We start from the raw sequence: 22,168 nt of genomic DNA on the forward strand, positions 1-22,168 counted from the left end.
GATTACTTTTTTCGTAGTCAACATAGTATTATTATTCATCTTTACAATATTGCCTTTGTATATTTGACCTATCGCAGCCATCGTTAGTATATTTCTGTAACTCGTTAAATAGAAAACGTTGATAGGATTCGTAATCTTGAACACAAAACAGTAGATTCTGATTTTGAAATTCGAAATCTGTAAGCAGTAAACGACTAACGAGGGTTTGCGATGGATGCAGATCTACATTCACTTCGAAAATTCATAATTTTGCATGAAAGATGACGCGGGCAATGATCTAGGATTAGAAATATGTTTACCGCTAAATATTATTTATCTTTTGGACTTTCACTGTCATATTTACCACGTCAGGTGCAGCTTGTTATCCGTACATTGTCAGCTTATACAATTTGTTTGATAAAAATTTCAATTCATCTTACGAACCTGTCAGCCTTCTCATAACATACTAACATCAAGCAGCTTCATAGTTTACACCGACTTGACCATAAATCCCACGTAGAGTTGCACTTTAACAATAGTCTTGTAAATATAGTGAGAAACGGAGTGTGATGCGAAAAGACTCAAAGCCCTTACAGTTCGTTGTCGTGTAAAATGAAACCCTGACACTGATCCCCGACTTGGATGTTATTTTCGGTAGTATGTCGGTACCTGTTTCGATCCTCCGTCATACGTCGAACACACATGTATACGGTATGATTGAAGTGCGCTAACCGAAACACTTGGACAGGTTCGTGGAGCGCCTCGACGAGTCCAGCCAGATCACCCAGCCCGGTTCACAGGATGGGTCACAGTCAACATTACGGAACTACGAGCCTCGAGCAGCGGTCCCGGTCACCGAGTCCCGTCGGTGGGCGACAACCGGCGCACACGCATCACCCTCACCAGCACAGCTATCCGGTCCTCGTTACCAGAAGAGGTCAAGGTAGAAGGTTGCCGCCAACCCCTAACAAGCCGTCGACCCTCCAGCTGCAGCCTGCGAACATAAACTTTCCAAAGTTGAACGCATCGCCGACTCACGGACCACACGTGACGCATGCACCGCAAAACTCGCACGTACCTCCTCCCACGATACCCTTGAGCCATTGCCCGTTGAGCTTCGAACAAGCTGTGGCAATGGGCAGAGGTGGAAGGCTGCTACCGAGTCCGGTGCCGAACGGCTACAAGCCGCCACCCTCGCAGCCGAAGCAGAGAGCGCCGAGATCAAGGCACTCGGATAGCGACGAAGACGATTGGTGCTAGCCAATATGGGACCCTGGATTGTCGAGTGAAGAACTGGACTTACCTAGGGATTTGTCGGTATGCGCGTAGTGAGAATATGAATTTTCGTGTCTCGGTATTTTAAATGCGGTCGCTCGTGACGCGGAGGACGCTAAATAAATATAAATATAAATAACGACAACAACAACAATAATAATAATAATAATAATAATAATAACAATAACAACAACAACAACAACAATAATAATAATAACGAACTGCCGAGAGCTCCGGGAAAAGTTTCGACGTATAATGTATAGTAAGAGGTGAAAAATCAAATTGTTGTATTAATCAGCTGTTTTATCCTCGTTATTTTCTTCGATCGATTTGTCACCTTAAAAGTCCGGTGAACGAACTTCGTTGTGACTGCAAAATTTTTCATCTTCAAACTTCCAGGAAGCAGACTTGTGTGAGGAAAGAAAAAACAAAGTGCTAAGAACTCTTTAAAAAATTCTCTAGTATAAAAATTTACCAAAGGCTTGTTTTATAAAAGAACGAACTGATAATAAGACAGAAGACTTTGGAAAATACGTTATGTAAATTTTCCGTATGAAGATACATCGTGCGCCGGTGATCAGTAAAGAGAGTTAAAAAAATTTGAAAAAAAAAAAAAAAATCGTAAACGTTCAAAACAAACCTGCCAGAATAGATCATTCGAATTTGTACGGAATCGCTAACTGAATCTTCATATGCAATACCGGTTATATTACAATCAAACCCTTTCATTCTTTAAACACAAAGTATGTCTAGAATTGATATGACAACTCATTTATCAGGGTATAATCACGATGAGAGTCGTGCTCTTAATGAACGTGAATATATTTTAATCATAGAATGGCAAATTTTAATTACTTCGTTAGTTTCTCTAAAACACATCTCTCATTATCTAGAATCGGAAAGTTTACAAACAATTGTTACTTCAGTTTCTTACTGGCCATTTATCAAAACTGAATGCTTGAATCATTGTTACGTTCGTTCTCGGCACGGACAATGTGTATTTATCATCAATGCATGAGCTGCAAATCTAAGTACAGTTTTCGTTTAGATTTATTGTCATTGATACGATGGAGAAATATTAGCTAAAAAAATAAGAAAAATCAACAATGGTGATTGAAAAGTGTATAGCCAAATTGGTTTACTCTACGCTGCAATTAGCGACATTCGTAACCCAATTCTTAATGTGTTTATTCACTAATAGTTAGACTTCATCAGTCAGCGCCATTTCATTAAATAAGTCAAAATACGCTGTGAGATATATGAAATTAAGCATATGCCTGCAGAGTGATCATAATCAATGAAAAATAACAACAGTTGTGAATACCGATCAAGGTGTGACTATAAACCGTACATAGATTTATTCAAGTTTTTTCTTAGCCTTTTTTTCTAGTACGATTTTTCAAAATTCGAGATTAGGTGTAACGGAAAAATACTTTCAAAAGCATACGGATTTCACAATCAGTACAATTCACTAGTTTAATTTTCAAATTGTGTTGTTACGTTATTCGGCAAAATCCTGTACGCGTCTACATATATGTGTATTTGCAGTTACAATTTGTTGTTTATTTCTAACCATTTTAACGTGTAAAGTTCAGACATGACGCACGAGTTATGCTGATAAAAAAAAAAAACAAACACACACACACAGACACAAAAATGTACAAGTTTTATTCCAGTTTAAATACATAAAATCCTAGTCAACGAACTAAATCATTATCAACGTAAAAAAAAAAAACAAACATTCTTATGAATCTCTGCACTTGTAAAATATTGCATATAAATTACTATAACACGTGCTACGTATTACTAAACATAATAATAAATAATAATACATTTATTTATAAAATAATTAAACTTGTCCTTTCGGGATATTAACACGTTATATACTGCCAATCGTACGAGGTGTTTAAGAAAGAAGTTTGGTACGAAATGAGTAGAATTGTCTCCATAAAAAAGTTAGTTTTCAGTATTTCATGCTTGCGTGGGGCAAATCTGTGTGAAACGCGTATATATGTAGTATATTGATATGGTCAGGCTGACGCAACCATTGCGTTGTGTTAAGAGACTTTTAAAGACTGCAGTCGCATATTTATATATCGTTTGCAATATGATTATTGGATACTCGATACGTGGATTTTGCATCCTTTTTTTATCTACCGACAAGAGCGAAAGGATCGATCACTGATTCAAATGTTCCGAATTTGAAACATTTAAAACGTGGCAGCAGAGCTACCACATATAATTTGAATTTGTATTCCGAACGGATCAAACAATATTTGCAGATATTTCTGAATTAAAATACGTACTTTTATTGTTCAGAGATTCAACAAAATAAACCTTACAAACTGCGAACCTTGTATCGTTACAGTGAAAATGCTTATTAACGTGATATCATTGTTTCTGCGTATGATTGGTAGATTTTTGCTAACACAGTATTTCAAAATTGGGAATCAGTTTGTTTCTTGAATGAGGGGCACATTGAAAAAAAAAAGAAATAATGCAAACTCCATGGATCAAGATATCATTAAAGCATATTGAATTCCATATACATCGAGTCTTGGGAATCATGCATACATTGCATTTGATTATATATTGGTTCATGGTCCATAATATCTCGATTCAGTCTCCGTGGATTTGGCGCGAAACAATTTCAAATATTAGCACGTTGTCGGCACTATCCAAATGCATGTATGCATTTTATCTAAAGACTGTACTTAGGAAGCAAGCACTTTACAAGCCTCTTAATTTAGTCACGCTGATTTTGAATCAGAACCGCGTGATTCCTTCCCTTAAGTGCTTTTACCAACTCAATCGTACTTCGTATGTCCCATAATGTTGCTATGAGTATAAAGAAAAAAAAAGAAAAAAAAAACTAATATTGAAAATCTCGTTCATTCCTCATTGAAAAAAAATCATGGATGTACTTAACAGGAATTCATCCAAAAACTTCGAAAAAAAAAGTATAAGATTAAATATTATTACAATGTTTTTCTGTGATAAATCCAAATCTTAGTACAAGGGGTCACACCTCTTGAATCGCAGCTGGACGATTAATCTCGAAGTGTTTGTAACAATATTAAAATTAAAATAAATAATTTAATCTTTACCTAGTCTTACGCAAGCAGATGACCAAGACCTTAACGATGAACTAACGTTAAAAATAATAAATTAAATAATAACAAACAAAGAAAAAAAAAAAAAAGAAAAAAAACGGGGAAAAAAAAGAAAAGACTCTTGTAGGTGATTAAGAGTGTAATAAAATGCTGTAGTCAGGACTGTGCGTATGTAAGAGGTATCTAAAGTGAAAACTTTTAGCACATAAATGAATAATTAATGAGGTAAAAAGTAGCTGTTTCTATACGATACTATTGATACATAGCATGTCGCCATTTTCTTATATGAAAATTCATACTCGCAAAGTATACATATTATAAATATATGAAAACGCTGTGCCTGAAAGTTATAGATTGACAAGTCCATTTTTCCCAAATATTTGCACTATTTAATTTTCGCATACGGACTTGTCAGTAACCGATCGAATATAATTTATCTAATTTCTTGATTACTTTCATCCGAGTAACATGCTACACATGCAGGTCCAGAAATGTGTAGAATGTACTATCGATATACCTTTTTGTTCTGAAACACACCGACATGACACGCGCGTCCCATTTAATCTTGTAAATAGAGCTTTTGTGATAATGATAATCGTCATTTTATTTTTCGAGTTTTCTTTGTGGACTTGGCACTCTATAAATCTCAGTTGCTGGTTATAACTAATATAAATATTAAATTACCATTAATACATCAGACTGCTCCCGTGCATTTTTTGCGTCACCATGTTTATTGTCTCTTGAACGTTCAAGTATAATTATTATCCTGATTATTACAGTTCTTAAAATCATTAAAGTTATAAATATTAATAAAAGACATACTTATGTGAAAATACTGTAATATACACAATTACACAAAACATGAATTATACAAATTATAAATATTACCATGTAAAAGTATATAGATATACGAAATTATAATATAATATTATAATATATATATATATACGTACATATATATATATATATATATATATATATATGTATATTGTACAGTACCGTCGATTTCAATTTCAGATATTTTCGTGTGGTATATTAAATCGCGCTAAAAACCAGTTGGATATATGAAATCGATTGTACAAAACAGCAAAGTATTCGCGCAGCTAGCAACTCTCTCGACTTGTTCAAAATGCCCATTGATTAGTGAGAGAAAAATCTTTAATAAATTAACTAACTTATATCAAACGATTTCATTACTTGCATTTAATAAAGACACGTAAATATTACAATTAAGAGTTTTTCTACTTATCTATATGGTAAAAAAAAAAAAAATATATGAAAACGTATTATATTAATTAATGCCCTGTCGATAATAATCACATTTGTCACCAGTCAGTCAGGCTCTGAGACTCGGAGGCCTATATAAAGTTTGTTCATTGCTAATAAACATCTTGTTATATAATTTTCCTCACCTAACGCGTAGAATAATATTTATTTAGGTACGATTTGAAAATGTTTGCCTTATGTTGTAAATTTAATATTTCAAGGGGTGATTATTTATGTTAATTAAAGCACTGTACTTACAACTCAAAGTTACAAACAATAACGTCATAATGGTTGTCCAAGATGTTCGGAAATAATTGCATTTCATTATCAACGGTAGATTGTTTTTCACGATCTTATCATCTAGCGCATTTAATTGAGGTGCCGAGATTCTCAGGCTTACTGAAAGAAACTAAACTCTCATAGAAAATTACTCTCTGTATTTAAAGATTAAAGTAAAAAAGTATCCTATATGATGAATCATTAAATTTGTAACAAAAGTTGCCTTAATAACTAACACTCGTAATCGTGGTTTGCGAAACTCTTGTCTTAAATACGTTAACATTTTTTTCGTTTCATAACAAATGTAATACAGTTGGACATAGTTTCATTATGACTAGAAGACATGGTATTATCGATGCTGCCAAGAAAGTTACGCTTTAAAAGAAAAGAACGGAAATTTAATTTTCTTTTCGGGTATCGCGCTGTAAGTCGTTACCAAAGAAACACTACTAACTCTTTTCTTGTTTTGCACAAACAACATTATTGTGCCAGTAGTCACTATATTCAATACGTAAGGAATATTATTTTATCTTTGAAGCTGTTATATTCACTTGCCATTATTTGTTCGTTAATAATTAACCATTTCTTAGTATTAATTTCGAACCTTGAAAAAGGACGTACCTATATTTGTAAATACGTAAAGCATGTATATGTGTTTGTACAACGGGAGCTCATATTATCAGAACCGCTTTAAATAAAGTTATCATGACAACAAATATTTGTAGTAAAAATATGATAAATGTGGTACTACCCGGACCTCGACATTTTGTAGAAAATATACCCCTTTTTTTTTAATGAAACATAGAATGCTAATCCGAAACTGTTCTTTTATTCAACGAGGAACTTGGAATCCAAAGAATTTTCAAAGCGTCTCAAACGATGTGAACGTCCACTGTACATGATAGAATTAATTTAATGCATAGTAGATTAACGTAAGATTCTTAACAAATGGAATTCTTTTCGATGCAATACAATAATTGCGTTGCAATCTTAACAGGCGAATTTATTAATCACCGGTGATATCGCATGTCTGGAGAATTCTACGTAACATAAAATTCTATTGTCCAACTGTAAATAAAATGGAAATATACTTCCGACATAACTATACGTACTTCGAAAATTAACAGTAAAGTACAAGAAATCAAAAATATGAAAAAAATCATTACGAACTAAAAAAATACAGAATAAATGAACGAACGATGGCTAGCTGTGTCCTGTGAGAGGCTGGGATTCGTTGTAGTCCGTTGTTACAACATTAAAAAACCATGGAAAGCTTTAACTTTGAATAAAATAACCTTAATGGTATAGAGTATTGTAATAAATATGAACATACGATTATGAAAAATAATGTTGTGTGAGTGGAGGCTTAGCTGAATGCTGCAGGATGCTATTTTTTATAGTTTAATATCTATATACATCATTTATTACCAAAGAGTCATTAAACTTTAGTTAATAAAGACGATGTATGGATGTGTAGATTACAATTAACGTGTGTCTATAGAAATTATTTTGTCGAATACGAACTTTTCCAAACTGTAATTACTCAATGAAAAGTCTAATCTATGAATCCACCAGTAAATCAACAAACGAATACTCCGTAGACGTTTGGATACTCATTATACGTGTTTTTGCACGCCTCTAACGACTTGGCCATAATACGTACGGTTAGGTCGTTCATCTAGTTGTACAAGGATTTTCATAATCGATAATTATGGATAATGTTGGACCATATGTTAGCTGTATAACATTGCTGCATTCAAGCGACTTGCATACTTTTGTTGACTATTTACTTTGTATTAGCAAACAACTGCTCAAGATGACCGAAAAATTTGACGCCTTGCACAGAAATATTTACACGGTCATCCGTTATCCAATTTCAATACCTATGCTCAGCATAATGTGATCTTTCTTTGTTGATTGTTTAATGTTCATAATAATGTTTCGTCATATCGCATCCTGCAGCACCCCGCTGGACCTCGTATCATTGTAAACTTATTGTATATGACTTATTAAGACAAGAAAAAAAAAAGTTTGTTTTCTCAAAGAAAATTGTACCTTTATATATAAACATACATACACGTATATGTTACAGTGAAAGCTGAAACTTTGTAACTGTCGATAAGAAGCAGGTAACTTTAGGCTTGTATTTAAACGACATGCTCATTGCAGTGTCATTCTGATAATAAAAGAAAACTTTTCTTTGCCAATCCAAAAGGAATTGCATAGCGGTATATTATCAATTGATCGAGGGCCTGAGTGAATAACAAGTTATAGTTTGGAAATAATACTGGTCTGCTTTTCCTGATAAATCGAGAAAATAGCTATGCTATATGCAAAAGTAGATTTTGCCTGGTAAATTGCCGGATTTCTATTGTTGATACCAGATTACTAATGTTTATTGTTAGTTCAGTGTATCTCCATATTGTGACAACTCGCTTAAACCTATGTCTGAAATGAATCCTGGAATGAAAACTCACTAAGTTTCAGCCGGTTACTGTAGCATATATCGATTGATTACTACGTTAAAGTTAAAACTATTCTAAGGACGCATCTGCCAGATTTGACATGCGCGCGAACTTACCATGAAAACAAGAAAAGTAAGAGAGAAACAAGAAAGAATATAAGGCATAACAAGCGTTATATTATAATAATGAGAAAGATACCTACTTATACATAAATATTATAATACTAGTTCAATTTGCAAATTTAGTGTGTATTGTCGCTTAGAAAAATGCCCAATCATTATTCGCCAGGATTCAACCCGAAACCGATTTCCAAGTTCATTCTTTTTTCAAGGAGAAACAATAAATAATGTACTTGAGTATACAACTACCGTAATTTAACTATAATCACAAAGCTATATCACCTGCATATTGAACATTCTACATAGTCGACTATCTTAAATTGGTGGAGTAGGGCACGTGATTTATACCAATTCAATGAAATTTTATATGAAAATGTGGTGAAACTAGCCTTTGTCTGAATGATAGACACACCCGTTAGATAATGGAATAAATCTGAGGCGCATGAATAGGAGGTAAAAATTGTTCTCCGTTTGGATTTGATAAGGCCGAGTCAAAGTCAAGGCCCTTGCTTCCGTAGTCATGTATTATACCAGCTGACCGCCTGACCATAAAAACGTTCGAACGATCACCAACATCGATCGCACGTCAACAATCGATAATCCGGATTTTGAACGAAGAGACACAGCTCAGATTTCATTCTGTATTCGGTGGTCGGCGAGTGCGGTCGTACTCTCTGAATCTTCGCTCGCTTTACGATCGGCATATAGTATTATTCAATCCCGGCTATATTTCTTGGGTACCCATTTTCAATTACGAGGTTTCCGCTCCATTTCGAACCGTGGGTGCAACCCAGTTAATTTATGTTATTCTTCATTTAGTTACTTTTCTTTTGCTGTTGATTCCACGTTCTTTGTGGTGCGTTTTCTGCGTTCTTGGGGGTCCAATTAGTCCTCAAAGGGTCACACGAATCGATTCGGTGACAAAAGATTTTTTGGTAACAAAAAGTGAGACTAACCCCTTTGGATTTTTGGTGAAAATTTGACGATTCTGAAAAGCGCTAAAATAAATTAGATATATGATGCACAATATCGACGTCATTTCGCGAGAGCAATCAATTGCGCGTAGTCTCCAAGTCGCTGGTATCGCGAAGCAAAACATTTAATTGACAAATGAAAAAATTCTGACTTGCGTTACTCGCTACTGATCCTCTGACGTAATCTTTGATTTTCCGAGTTGCACATTCATCTCAGGATGAAAATACTCACCCTTAAAAAGTCAGACTCAGAAGAACGACTAGAATAGATCCTAATGAATGCGGACCTATGAAAACGACGTGTTACGGATCAATAAATCCTAAAATGGGATTCAATCATATCAACAAAGAGTGTGTATGCGCCAAGACCCGCAGATAATACATCCAAAGTGACATCTGATTCCATAGTTTTTCCATACTGCTTGTTTCGTCCCTCAAAGATCGTAATACGCAAAGTTAGCAATCACGAACTTACTAAACAAGATTTCTAAGAATCAGGCGTTCATGTCAAGCTGATTGAAAATAATCCTCCGCAAGGAATCGATTCGCATACTGTAGTCACATGTAGGTTATTGTCAGTAACGTTTCTCAAGTTTCATATGTTTGTGCGAGGATATCTCCTAGGTTCGATCAGTTCTATCGTTGACTGAAGAATATAAAGACGGATACCCCTGGGAAAATTTTTGTGACCAGTTTTTGCCAGACAAGTGGGCCCAGGTGGGCCTGGGAGCGTGCGAGGGTTCTGCTCTATCGACTCCACCTAACGTGCTCGCACCGACATTCGTAGCAGCCAAAGTAGTATCAGTATGGTAGCTTGAGATTGAGTCGGTACAAAGTGAGTACGTAAGACTACTTGTCGACTGCGATTTAAAAATGTCGATCAGCTAGATCATCCCGCGTAACCGCGTCCACCGCGAACCACCGCAACTACCTCCGAGCACCTCCAACCACCGTCAACCACGTCCTCCCACCTCCGACCACCATCAACTTCTTCATCCATCTCGTCCCCGTCCTCCTCCTCCTCCGCCCCACTCGGCCACCTCGACCACCGCCGATCACCGCTAACCACCTCCAAACACCTCCTACCCCCTTCAACTTGCACCAAACACCTCCTACCATGCCCTACCACTTCCTACCATCTCCGACCACCTTCTACCACCCCCTGCCAGCTCCTACCAGGACCTACAATTTCCTACGTTTTTTGAACACCTCCAACCACCTCCAAGCACCTCCGACCACCTCCAAACGAGTTCTGTGAGTAACACTTCGAAAAGTGTTCGTATGGAAAAACATTCAGAGTAACTGTGATGCATCACGGATCAACTGATTTTAACCAAGATAAGATGGATGCTCCGTATACGAGATAGTATTTAACGCAGTGTCCTGATTTTTGTGTTTTTGACAGGGAGAGATGGAACGAAGCTTCTTAGAATTTCGAGTGTATTTTAACACACATATGAAAAGTACGAGCAGATATTTTTATCATCCAACCGTCACAGAACGGCAGCGTTATTAGCTGACCCGTTAACTGAAGAATATGTCCTTAGTCAAAGGCTGACCATTGGAGGGCCTAGCCGCTTGAGTCTGGAATCGGCAGGAAAGATAAAGTACGTATTTCTTGTTTGAAATGTGAAAACTAAAATCATTATACATCATATCGTATCATCATACATCATACATCATGCGTAGTAATAAAGTTCGAAACCAAAGGTTGGATGTGCGGATGTTCAGAAAGTGACGTCACCAAAAATTTTTTTTCTCTTGACGTCATTGATCTATAGTACTAGTAGACGAAAATCAGATAGCCGAATTCCTTAGTTTGGAAACAACCGCGCAGTAGAGCGGACGGGTGAGAGTCGCGCTCCGCAAATTTCGAGTACCGGATTCTCTACCTCCCATATCCTGCGATTCCTGGTGCAACTCGAGTTCCAGGAGGAGCGCTCCGTGGTTTCTGCGCTCCAGGTCCGCTACCTGGTGAAATTTGACAATGACTTCCAGGACAAGCGCTCCGTAGTTCTGGCTGTCCAGATCCTTGACCTGGTGACTTTTGACCTTCAGGACTAATTTTCCGTAGTTCTGGTTAAACTTGTTATGGTTACAATAAATTATTTCAATTCATTTTTCGTGCAAGTTCAAATCCAGTAGTTTTCAATACGCTAATAAAATTTCTGTAATTTTCTCATAATCTTCTTGGTAAAATGTGGCAACAAAAAAATTATCTTAATCCTTACACAATATTTTTAATGTGTTCTAACACTGAAAATATTTATTGGTATTCAAGGTATCACCCGAGGTGGTTAGCGGTGGTCATTGGAGATGGTTGGTGGTGGTCGGAGGTGGTTAGGGGTGGTTGCAGGTGATCGAGGTGGACGAGGAGGAGGACGTCGAGGAGTAGGACGAGGATGACGAGGAGAACGAGGATTTGTGCACGGTGAGTAAAACATTTTTATAATATTTAATGGCAATTGTAATTATATTTTATTTTAAATTTTTTGAACTTGTCATGTTTACAATAAATTATTTCAATTCATTCACCGCGCAAGCCCAAATTCGGTAGCTATAAATGCGTTAATAAAATTTTTTATAATTTTCTCGAAGTCTTCTTGGTCAAATCTGTCAACAGAAAAGTTATAATAATCCTTACACAATGTTTTTGATGTATTCTATATTTTTACTGAATATGTTTATCAGTATTCGGGGAATAATCCAAGGTGGTTCGCGATGGTCGTTGGAGGTGGTTGGCGGTGGTGAGGCGGTCTGGGATGATGGGGTAGTGGGGTGTTGGGATGGTGGGGTGTTAGGGTGTTGAGGTGGTGGGGTATTGGGGAGGCGGGGTGTGAAGTGGTGTGGCTTACCCTACCCTACCCTACCCTTCCCTTCCCGCCCCTACCCTCCTCCAATGCTCCTACTTCTACGTCAATCTTACTCCTACTTCTACTACGATCTTACTCCAACTCCTGATCCTACTCCTATTCCTACTCTCACTCTTGAACCTACTCCTGATCCTACTTCTAATCCAACTCCTACTCCTATTTCTGAATATTAATGTTATCGGATGTATAGACGGCGTGTCGAACTGAAACCTATATGGAAACAAACAATTCTTTTATTGTCATATTATAGCCGATTATAGTAGATAATCTAGTATGTTTCCTGGAAAATTATAAAATTTATAGTTTGAATCACGTATTAATCATAAATGAATCATATATATCAATGTCGTACATGGACCGCATATACATTTATACTTTTTGGTCTCTGCATCATTATTAAATCTGGTCTAATTGTGTTCATGATCTATGTATACATTCTTCTCTCAGGTACCTATACTTTAATTAAATCACTGTTTTGCTACGACTTTTGAAAGATATTTATTCTCATCATTAGTTTATTGTATCGCCGACAAGTCGGTAAGTACACTCAGGCCAAGTACTGGCTTGGAATTACCATTGCGATGACTGTGTTACTCAGAAGGTGAATGCAGCCAGCATCATGTCAAAATCGGAAACTCTCTGATGTTCTGCGATAAGTTCTCATCTCTACCGTTGGAATATCTCATGGAGCAATTTTCGGTTGTCACATCTAAGCCAACGAGGGCAACTGTACCTATAGTTTTCATCCAATGGTAAGACTGACCCCTCTGTATTTTTGGCGAAAATTTCCGCGATTTTGAAAAGTGCCGGAATAGATTCTTTCATGCACTATTCCGACGTAATTTTGCGAGAGAAATCGAATGGGCGCAGTTCCAATACGCTGCGATCAACGCATCGAAAGTTGCACCCAAAAAAAAAAACCTGTGATTATATGAATCCTTACGTAATGTTTTTCATGTGTTCTTATACTGAAAATATTTATTGCTATTCCAGGTACAACCCGAGGTGGTTATCGGTGGTTGTTCGAGGTGGTTGGCGATTGTTGGAGGTGGTCGGAGGTGGACGAGGAGGAGGACGAACGGAACTGAGCCTCAAAGCCCTGTTGACATAAAAGCAGCTATTCGATAGAAATTATAGTTTATAGTTTACACAGCCCATTGCATGATATTTCATTATAAATACATATGTTTCAATGTATTTAGGAATAATTTATCAAATATACAGAGGTCATGTGCAAATAATAAATGAATTGATTCGACCGCAGTTTGATGTATTCATTAGAGCTTTGACAATAAATTTAAGCTTTGTTACTTCTTTTATTTTATTATGGATAATCAAAAACATTTCCGACTATTCGTGCTGTGGAAGCATGGGGATTAAACCAAATGTAGCAAAAGATTAGAAACAGTGTATGTAGAGTACGGGTATTTTTCTAATAATGCAAATAGAATAGAATACCACGCCTTGCGAATTAGCTTTCCAGACAGAGATGAATGATGAATTTTTAGGACTGCATTATCGTTGTTGAATACTCTATGGCTCATGGGAAAAGAAAATCTGTAACGATTAAATTGATGCACCGGATCATCGTCGACTTTAACTTTTGACATGTCCTACCATTTTCGAACGCCTCCTACCTCCCCCTGCCACCTCCGACCATCAATGGGCACTTTCGACCACCCCCTATCACCTTCTGCCAGCGCCGACCACCTCCTACCATTTCCGAACACCTCCAACCATCCTATTTACCTATATTACTAGATTAGCTATGATATGAAAAGAGAAGAATTATTCATTTCGAAATGGGATTCTATTGGACGCGCGCTCGATGTATTCCATAACATCAGTATTCATAATTATTCCAACAACTTTTCATTTGCTCTCTCGATCTTGAATTTTCATAGGCATAGAATCGAAACGCTGTTTTAGCTGGTCGCAAGTGAAGCATCTGCGTTGGGTGGAGGAGCGGAATTGTTTTTCGAAAAGTATTCGGATGGAAAAAAATTCAGAGTAACTGCAATACATAACGGATGCGCTAATTCTGAACGAGATGAAATGGATGCTTCGTATATGAGACAGTATTTAACACTGCGTAGTGATTTAAAGACCTAGAAAGGTGATAGGGAGAGAAAGAACGACGCTTCTCAACACTTCGAGTGTATTTTAACACACATTTGAAAGATACGAGCGAAATTTTTCATCATCCAACTGTCGCAGAACGGCAGCGTTATTAGCCGACCCGTTCACTGAGGAATATATCTTCAGTCAACGGCTGACCATCGAAGGGCCTGGCCGCTTGAGTCTGGAATCGGCAGGAGAGATAAAGTGTGTATTTCTTGTATGAAATGTGAAAGCTAAAATCATTATACATCATATCATATCATCATACATCGTACATCGTACATCATACATCATCATACATAGTATTAAAGGTCGAAACCAAAGTTTGGATGTCGGATGTTCAGAAAGTGACGTCACCAATTCAAAATCAGCTAGCCGAATTCCTCAGTCTGGAAACAACCGCGCAGTAGAGCGGACGCATGAGAGTCGCGCTCCGCAAATTTCGAGTACCGGGTTCTCAACCTCCCGGATCCCGCGCTTCGGGTCCGCTACGCGGTGAAACTCGACTTCCAGGATAAGCGCTCCGTGGTTCCTGGTTCATGTTTACAATAAATTATTTCAATTCGTTTTTCGCGCAACCCCAAATTCGGTAGCTGTCAGTCCGCAAACAAAATTTCTCGACTTCCAGGATAAGCGCTCCGTGGTTCCTGGTTCATGTTTACAATAAATTATTTCAATTCGTTTTTCGCGCAACCCCAAATTCGGTACCTGTCAGTCCGCTAATAAAATTTCTCGACTTCCAGGATAAGCGCTCCGTGGTTACTGGTTCATGTTTACAATAAATTATTTCAATTCGTTTTTCGCGCAACCCCAAATTCGGTAGCTGTCAGTCCGCTAACAAAATTTCTCGACTTCCAGGATAAGCGCTCCGTGGTTCCTGGTTCATGTTTACAATAAATTATTTCAATTCGTTTTTCGCGCAACCCCAAATTCGGTAGCTGTCAGTCCGCTAACAAAATTTCTCGACTTCCAGGATAAGCGCTCCGTGGTTCCTGGTTCATGTTTACAATAAATTATTTCAATTCGTTTTTCGCGCAACCCCAAATTCGGTAGCTGTCAGTCCGCTAACAAAATTTCTCGACTTCCAGGATAAGCGCTCCGTGGTTCCTGGTTCATGTTTACAATAAATTATTTCAATTCGTTTTTCGCGCAACCCCAAATTCGGTAGCTGTCAGTCCGCTAACAAAATTTCTCGACTTTCAGGATAAGCGCTCCGTGGTTCCTGGTTCATGTTTACAATAAATTATTTCAATTCGTTTTTCGCGCAACCCCAAATTCGGTAGCTGTCAGTCCGCTAACAAAATTTCTCGACTTCCAGGATAAGCGCTCCGTGGTTCCTGGTTCATGTTTACAATAAATTATTTCAATTCGTTTTTCGCGCAACCCCAAATTCGGTAGCTGTCAGTCCGCTAACAAAATTTCTCGACTTCCAGGATAAGCGCTCCGTGGTTCCTGGTTCATGTTTACAATAAATTATTTCAATTCGTTTTTCGCGCAACCCCTAATTCGGTAACTGTCAGTACGCTAATAAAATTTCTATAATTGTATAATCTTCTCATAATCTTTCTGGTAGATTAAATCGATAAAAAAATTATATCAAACCTTACACATTATTTTTGATTTGTTCTCATGCTGAAAATGTTTATTAGTATTCGGGGTATAACTCGAGGTGGTTGAAGGTGGTCGGAGGTGGACGAGAAGGAGGACGAGGAGGACGAGGATTTGTGCTGGGTGAGTAAAACACTTTTATAATATTTGATGGTAATTGTAATTATATTTCATCTGAAATATTACAAACTTGTCACGTTTACAATAAATTATTTCAATTCATTTTTCGTGCAAGCAGATATTCAGTAGCTATGAATAATCTTATACAATTTATCACATTATTAATTAATTAATTAATTACATTAATCCTTACACAATATTTTTGATGTCTTCCTATACTAAAAATATTCATTACTATTCCAGGTATTACCCGAGGTGGTCGGAGGTGGACGAAGAGGAGGACAAGCTGGACGAGAAGGAGTACCAGGTGGACGAGGAGGAGGACGAGGTCGACGAGGAGGAGGCGGGGTGGGTCGTGGGAGAGGACCTCTCCTCTCCTCAGAGGAGGGGAGGGGGAGTGGCAGGGAAGGGGGAGAGGTGGGTGGGGAGGGGGAAGGGAAGGGAAGGGAAGGGGTTGGAAGGGGATGGCAGGGGAGGGGAGGGCGGTGGGGAGGGGGTGGGGAGGGGCGGGGGAGGGAGAGGGGGCGGGAGGGAGGGAGGGCGGGCGGGAGGGCGGGAGGGCGGGAGGGCGGGAGGGAGGGAGGGAGGGAGGGCGGGGGGGGGGGGAGTGTAGAGGACGGATGTCGGTGCGACCCGTTAAAATTGATAGAGCAGAACACCACCCGCCCGCCCTCCAGCCCTCCCTCCCTCCCTCCCTCCCTCCCTCCCTCCCGCCCACCCTCCCGCCCTCCCTCCCTCCCACCCGCCCACCCTCGCGCCCTCTCTCCCTTCCCCACCCCTCCCCCCCCGCCTTCCCCTCCCCGTCCCTTCCCTACCCTTCCCTTCCCTGCCCTTCCCCCTCCCCGCCCACCTCTCCCCCTTCCCTACCCCTCCCCCTTCCCTCCTCTGAGGAGAGGAGAGGTCCTCTCCCACGACCCACCCCGCCTCCTCCTCGTCCACCTCGTCCTCCTCCTCGTCCACCTGGTCCTCCTTCTCGTCCAGCTCGTCCTCCTCCTCGTCCACCTCCGAGCACCTCGGGTAATACCTGGAATAGTAATGAATATTTTTAGTATAGGAACACATCAAAAATATTGTGTAAGGATTAATGTAATTAATCAATTAATTAATAATGTAATAAATTGTATAAGATTATTCATAGCTACTGAATATGTGTTTGCACGAAAAATGAATTGAAATAATTTATTGTAAACGTGACAAGTTTGTAATATTTCAGATGAAATATAATTACAATTGCCATCAAATATTATAAAAGTGTTTTACTCACCCAGCACAAATCCTCGTCCTCCTCGTCCTCCTCCTCGTCCACCTCCGACCACCTTCAACCACCTCAGGTTATACCTTGAATAGTAATAAATATTTTCAGTATAAGAACACATCGAAAATATTGTGTAACGATTAATATAATTGAGTAATTGAGTAATTAATTAATTAATAATATAATAAATCGTATAAGCTTATTCATGGCTACTGAATATGTGCTTGCGCGAAAAATGAATTGAAATAATTTAATGTAAACATGACTAGTTTGAAATAATTTAGATGAAATATAATTATAATTGCCATCAAATATTATAAAAGTGTTTTACTCACCGAGCACAAATCCTCGTCCCCCTCCTCCTGAATCACCGAGATGACCCGCAACCACCCCTAACCACCCCCAACGACCACCGCCAACCACCCCGAGTTATACCTCGAATACTAATAAATATTTTCAGCATGAGAACAAATCAAAAATAATGTGCAAGGTTTAATATAATTTTTTTATCGACATATTTTACCAAAAAGATTATGAGAAGATTGTAAAGTTATAGAAATTTCATTAACGTACTGACAACTACTGAATTTCGGCTTGCGCGAAAAACGAATTGAAATAATTTATTGTAAACATGAACCAGTAACCACGGAGCGCTTATCCTGGAAGTCGAGAAATTTTATTAGCGGACTGACAGGTACCGAATTTGGGGTTGCGCGAAAAACGAATTGAAATAATTTATTGTAAACATGAACCAGGAACCACGGAGCGCTTATCCTGGAAGTCGAGAAATTTTATTAGCGGACTGACAGCTACCGAATTTGGGGTTGCGCGAAAAACGAATTGAAATAATTTATTGTAAACATGAACCAGTAACCACGGAGCGCTTATCCTGGAAGTCGAGAAATTTTATTAGCGGACTGACAGGTACCGAATTTGGGGTTGCGCGAAAAACGAATTGAAATAATTTATTGTAAACATGAACCAGGAACCACGGAGCGCTTATCCTGGAAGTCGAGAAATTTTATTAGCGGACTGACAGCTACCGAATTTGGGGTTGCGCGAAAAACGAATTGAAATAATTTATTGTAAACATGAACCAGTAACCACGGAGCGCTTATCCTGGAAGTCGAGAAATTTTATTAGCGGACTGACAGGTACCGAATTTGGGGTTGCGCGAAAAACGAATTGAAATAATTTATTGTAAACATGAACCAGGAACCACGGAGCGCTTATCCTGGAAGTCGAGAAATTTTATTAGCGGACTGACAGCTACCGAATTTGGGGTTGCGCGAAAAACGAATTGAAATAATTTATTGTAAACATGAACCAGTAACCACGGAGCGCTTATCCTGGAAGTCGAGAAATTTTATTAGCGGACTGACAGGTACCGAATTTGGGGTTGCGCGAAAAACGAATTGAAATAATTTATTGTAAACATGAACCAGTAACCACGGAGCGCTTATCCTGGAAGTCGAGAAATTTTATTAGCGGACTGACAGCTACCGAATTTGGGGTTGCGCGAAAAACGAATTGAAATAATTTATTGTAAACATGAACCAGGAACCACGAAGCGCTTATCCTGGAAGTCGAGAAATTTTGTTAGCGGACTGACAGCTACCGAATTTGGGGTTGCGCGAAAAACGAATTGAAATAATTTATTGTAAACATGAACCAGGAACCACGGAGCGCTTATCCTGGAAGTCGAGAAATTTTATTAGCGGACTGACAGCTACCGAATTTGGGGTTGCGCGAAAAACGAATTGAAATAATTTATTGTAAACATGAACCAGTAACCACGGAGCGCTTATCCTGGAAGTCGAGAAATTTTATTAGCGGACTGACAGGTACCGAATTTGGGGTTGCGCGAAAAACGAATTGAAATAATTTATTGTAAACATGAACCAGGAACCACGGAGCGCTTATCCTGGAAGTCGAGAAATTTTGTTAGCGGACTGACAGCTACCGAATTTGGGGTTGCGCGAAAAACGAATTGAAATAATTTATTGTAAACATGAACCAGTAACCACGGAGCGCTTATCCTGGAAGTCGAGAAATTTTGTTAGCGGACTGACAGCTACCGAATTTGGGGTTGCGCGAAAAACGAATTGAAATAATTTATTGTAAACATGAACCAGTAACCACGGAGCGCTTATCCTGGAAGTCGAGAAATTTTATTAGCGGACTGACAGCTACCGAATTTGGGGTTGCGCGAAAAACGAATTGAAATAATTTATTGTAAACATGAACCAGGAACCACGAAGCGCTTATCCTGGAAGTCGAGAAATTTTGTTAGCGGACTGACAGCTACCGAATTTGGGGTTGCGCGAAAAACGAATTGAAATAATTTATTGTAAACATGAACCAGGAACCACGGAGCGCTTATCCTGGAAGTCGAGAAATTTTATTAGCGGACTGACAGCTACCGAATTTGGGGTTGCGCGAAAAACGAATTGAAATAATTTATTGTAAACATGAACCAGTAACCACGGAGCGCTTATCCTGGAAGTCGAGAAATTTTATTAGCGGACTGACAGGTACCGAATTTGGGGTTGCGCGAAAAACGAATTGAAATAATTTATTGTAAACATGAACCAGGAACCACGGAGCGCTTATCCTGGAAGTCGAGAAATTTTATTAGCGGACTGACAGCTACCGAATTTGGGGTTGCGCGAAAAACGAATTGAAATAATTTATTGTAAACATGAACCAGTAACCACGGAGCGCTTATCCTGGAAGTCGAGAAATTTTGTTAGCGGACTGACAGCTACCGAATTTGGGGTTGCGCGAAAAACGAATTGAAATAATTTATTGTAAACATGAACCAGTAACCACGGAGCGCTTATCCTGGAAGTCGAGAAATTTTATTAGCGGACTGACAGCTACCGAATTTGGGGTTGCGCGAAAAACGAATTGAAATAATTTATTGTAAACATGAACCAGGAACCACGAAGCGCTTATCCTGGAAGTCGAGAAATTTTGTTAGCGGACTGACAGCTACCGAATTTGGGGTTGCGCGAAAAACGAATTGAAATAATTTATTGTAAACATGAACCAGTAACCACGGAGCGCTTATTCTGGAAGTCGAGAAATTTTATTAGCGGACTGACAGGTACCGAATTTGGGGTTGCGCGAAAAACGAATTGAAATAATTTATTGTAAACATGAACCAGGAACCACGGAGCGCTTATCCTGGAAGTCGAGAAATTTTATTAGCGGACTGACAGGTACCGAATTTGGGGTTGCGCGAAAAACGAATTGAAATAATTTATTGTAAACATGAACCAGGAACCACGGAGCGCTTATCCTGGAAGTCGAGAAATTTTATTAGCGGACTGACAGCTACCGAATTTGGGGTTGCGCGAAAAACGAATTGAAATAATTTATTGTAAACATGAACCAGTAACCACGGAGCGCTTATCCTGGAAGTCGAGAAATTTTATTAGCGGACTGACAGGTACCGAATTTGGGGTTGCGCGAAAAACGAATTGAAATAATTTATTGTAAACATGAACCAGGAACCACGGAGCGCTTATCCTGGAAGTCGAGAAATTTTATTAGCGGACTGACAGCTACCGAATTTGGGGTTGCGCGAAAAACGAATTGAAATAATTTATTGTAAACATGAACCAGTAACCACGGAGCGCTTATCCTGGAAGTCGAGAAATTTTATTAGCGGACTGACAGGTACCGAATTTGGGGTTGCGCGAAAAACGAATTGAAATAATTTATTGTAAACATGAACCAGGAACCACGGAGCGCTTATCCTGGAAGTCGAGAAATTTTGTTTGCGGACTGACAGCTACCGAATTTGGGGTTGCGCGAAAAACGAATTGAAATAATTTATTGTAAACATGAACCAGGAACCACGGAGCGCTTATCCTGGAAGTCGAGTTTCACCGCGTAGCGGACCCGAAGCGCGGGATCCGGGAGGTTGAGAACCCGGTACTCGAAATACGTAGCGGACCCGAAGCGCGGGATCCGGGAGGTTGAGAACCCGGTACTCGAAATTTGCGGAGCGCGACTCTCATGCGTCCGCTCTACTGCGCGGTTGTTTCCAGACTGAGGAATTCGGCTAGCTGATTTTGAATTGGTGACGTCACTTTCTGAACATCCGACATCCAAACTTTGGTTTCGACCTTTAATACTATGTATGATGATGTATGATGTACGATGTACGATGTATGATGATATGATATGATGTATAATGATTTTAGCTTTCACATTTCATACAAGAAATACACACTTTATCTCTCCTGCCGATTCCAGACTCAAGCGGCCAGGCCCTTCGATGGTCAGCCGTTGACTGAAGATATATTCCTCAGTGAACGGGTCGGCTAATAACGCTGCCGTTCTGCGACAGTTGGATGATGAAAAATTTCGCTCGTATCTTTCAAATGTGTGTTAAAATACACTCGAAGTGTTGAGAAGCGTCGTTCTTTCTCTCCCTATCACCTTTCTAGGTCTTTAAATCACTACGCAGTGTTAAATACTGTCTCATATACGAAGCATCCATTTCATCTCGTTCAGAATTAGCGCATCCGTTATGTATTGCAGTTACTCTGAATTTTTTTCCATCCGAATACTTTTCGAAAAACAATTCCGCTCCTCCACCCAACGCAGATGCTTCACTTGCGACCAGCTAAAACAGCGTTTCGATTCTATGCCTATGAAAATTCAAGATCGAGAGAGCAAATGAAAAGTTGTTGGAATAATTATGAATA

At 38.9% G+C, this 22,168-nt stretch overlaps 2 protein-coding genes across 9 annotated transcripts in view; one reads left to right on the forward strand and one right to left on the reverse strand.

The window, feature by feature from the left end:
- Positions 1–4,516, forward strand: part of LOC107224197 (voltage-dependent calcium channel type A subunit alpha-1) — a 117,555-nt gene extending 113,039 nt beyond the window's left edge. For all 7 annotated transcript variants that reach the window (XM_046734466.1, XM_046734467.1, XM_046734469.1 and 4 more), the window contains one exon: positions 728–4,516. In XM_046734466.1, the coding sequence (XP_046590422.1) occupies positions 728–1,239 (512 nt within the window). In that variant the 3' untranslated portion in view covers positions 1,240–4,516. The remainder of the gene's footprint in view (positions 1–727) is intronic.
- Positions 4,517–12,059: 7,543 nt separating this feature from the next.
- The window catches only part of LOC107220166 (homeobox protein extradenticle), a 64,499-nt gene continuing 54,390 nt past the window's right edge, over positions 12,060–22,168 (reverse strand). Inside the window, exon 8 of one of the 2 annotated variants that reach the window (XM_046734484.1) lies at positions 12,060–12,083. In XM_046734484.1, the coding sequence (XP_046590440.1) occupies positions 12,078–12,083 (6 nt within the window). In that variant the 3' untranslated portion in view covers positions 12,060–12,077. Of the gene's footprint in view, positions 12,084–17,496; positions 17,531–22,168 lie in introns of those variants that run through there. The other variant, XM_046734483.1, reaches the window with a different exon arrangement.

Source organism: Neodiprion lecontei, chromosome 3, assembly GCF_021901455.1.
Source record: "Neodiprion lecontei isolate iyNeoLeco1 chromosome 3, iyNeoLeco1.1, whole genome shotgun sequence".
Taxonomy (NCBI): domain Eukaryota; kingdom Metazoa; phylum Arthropoda; class Insecta; order Hymenoptera; family Diprionidae; genus Neodiprion; species Neodiprion lecontei.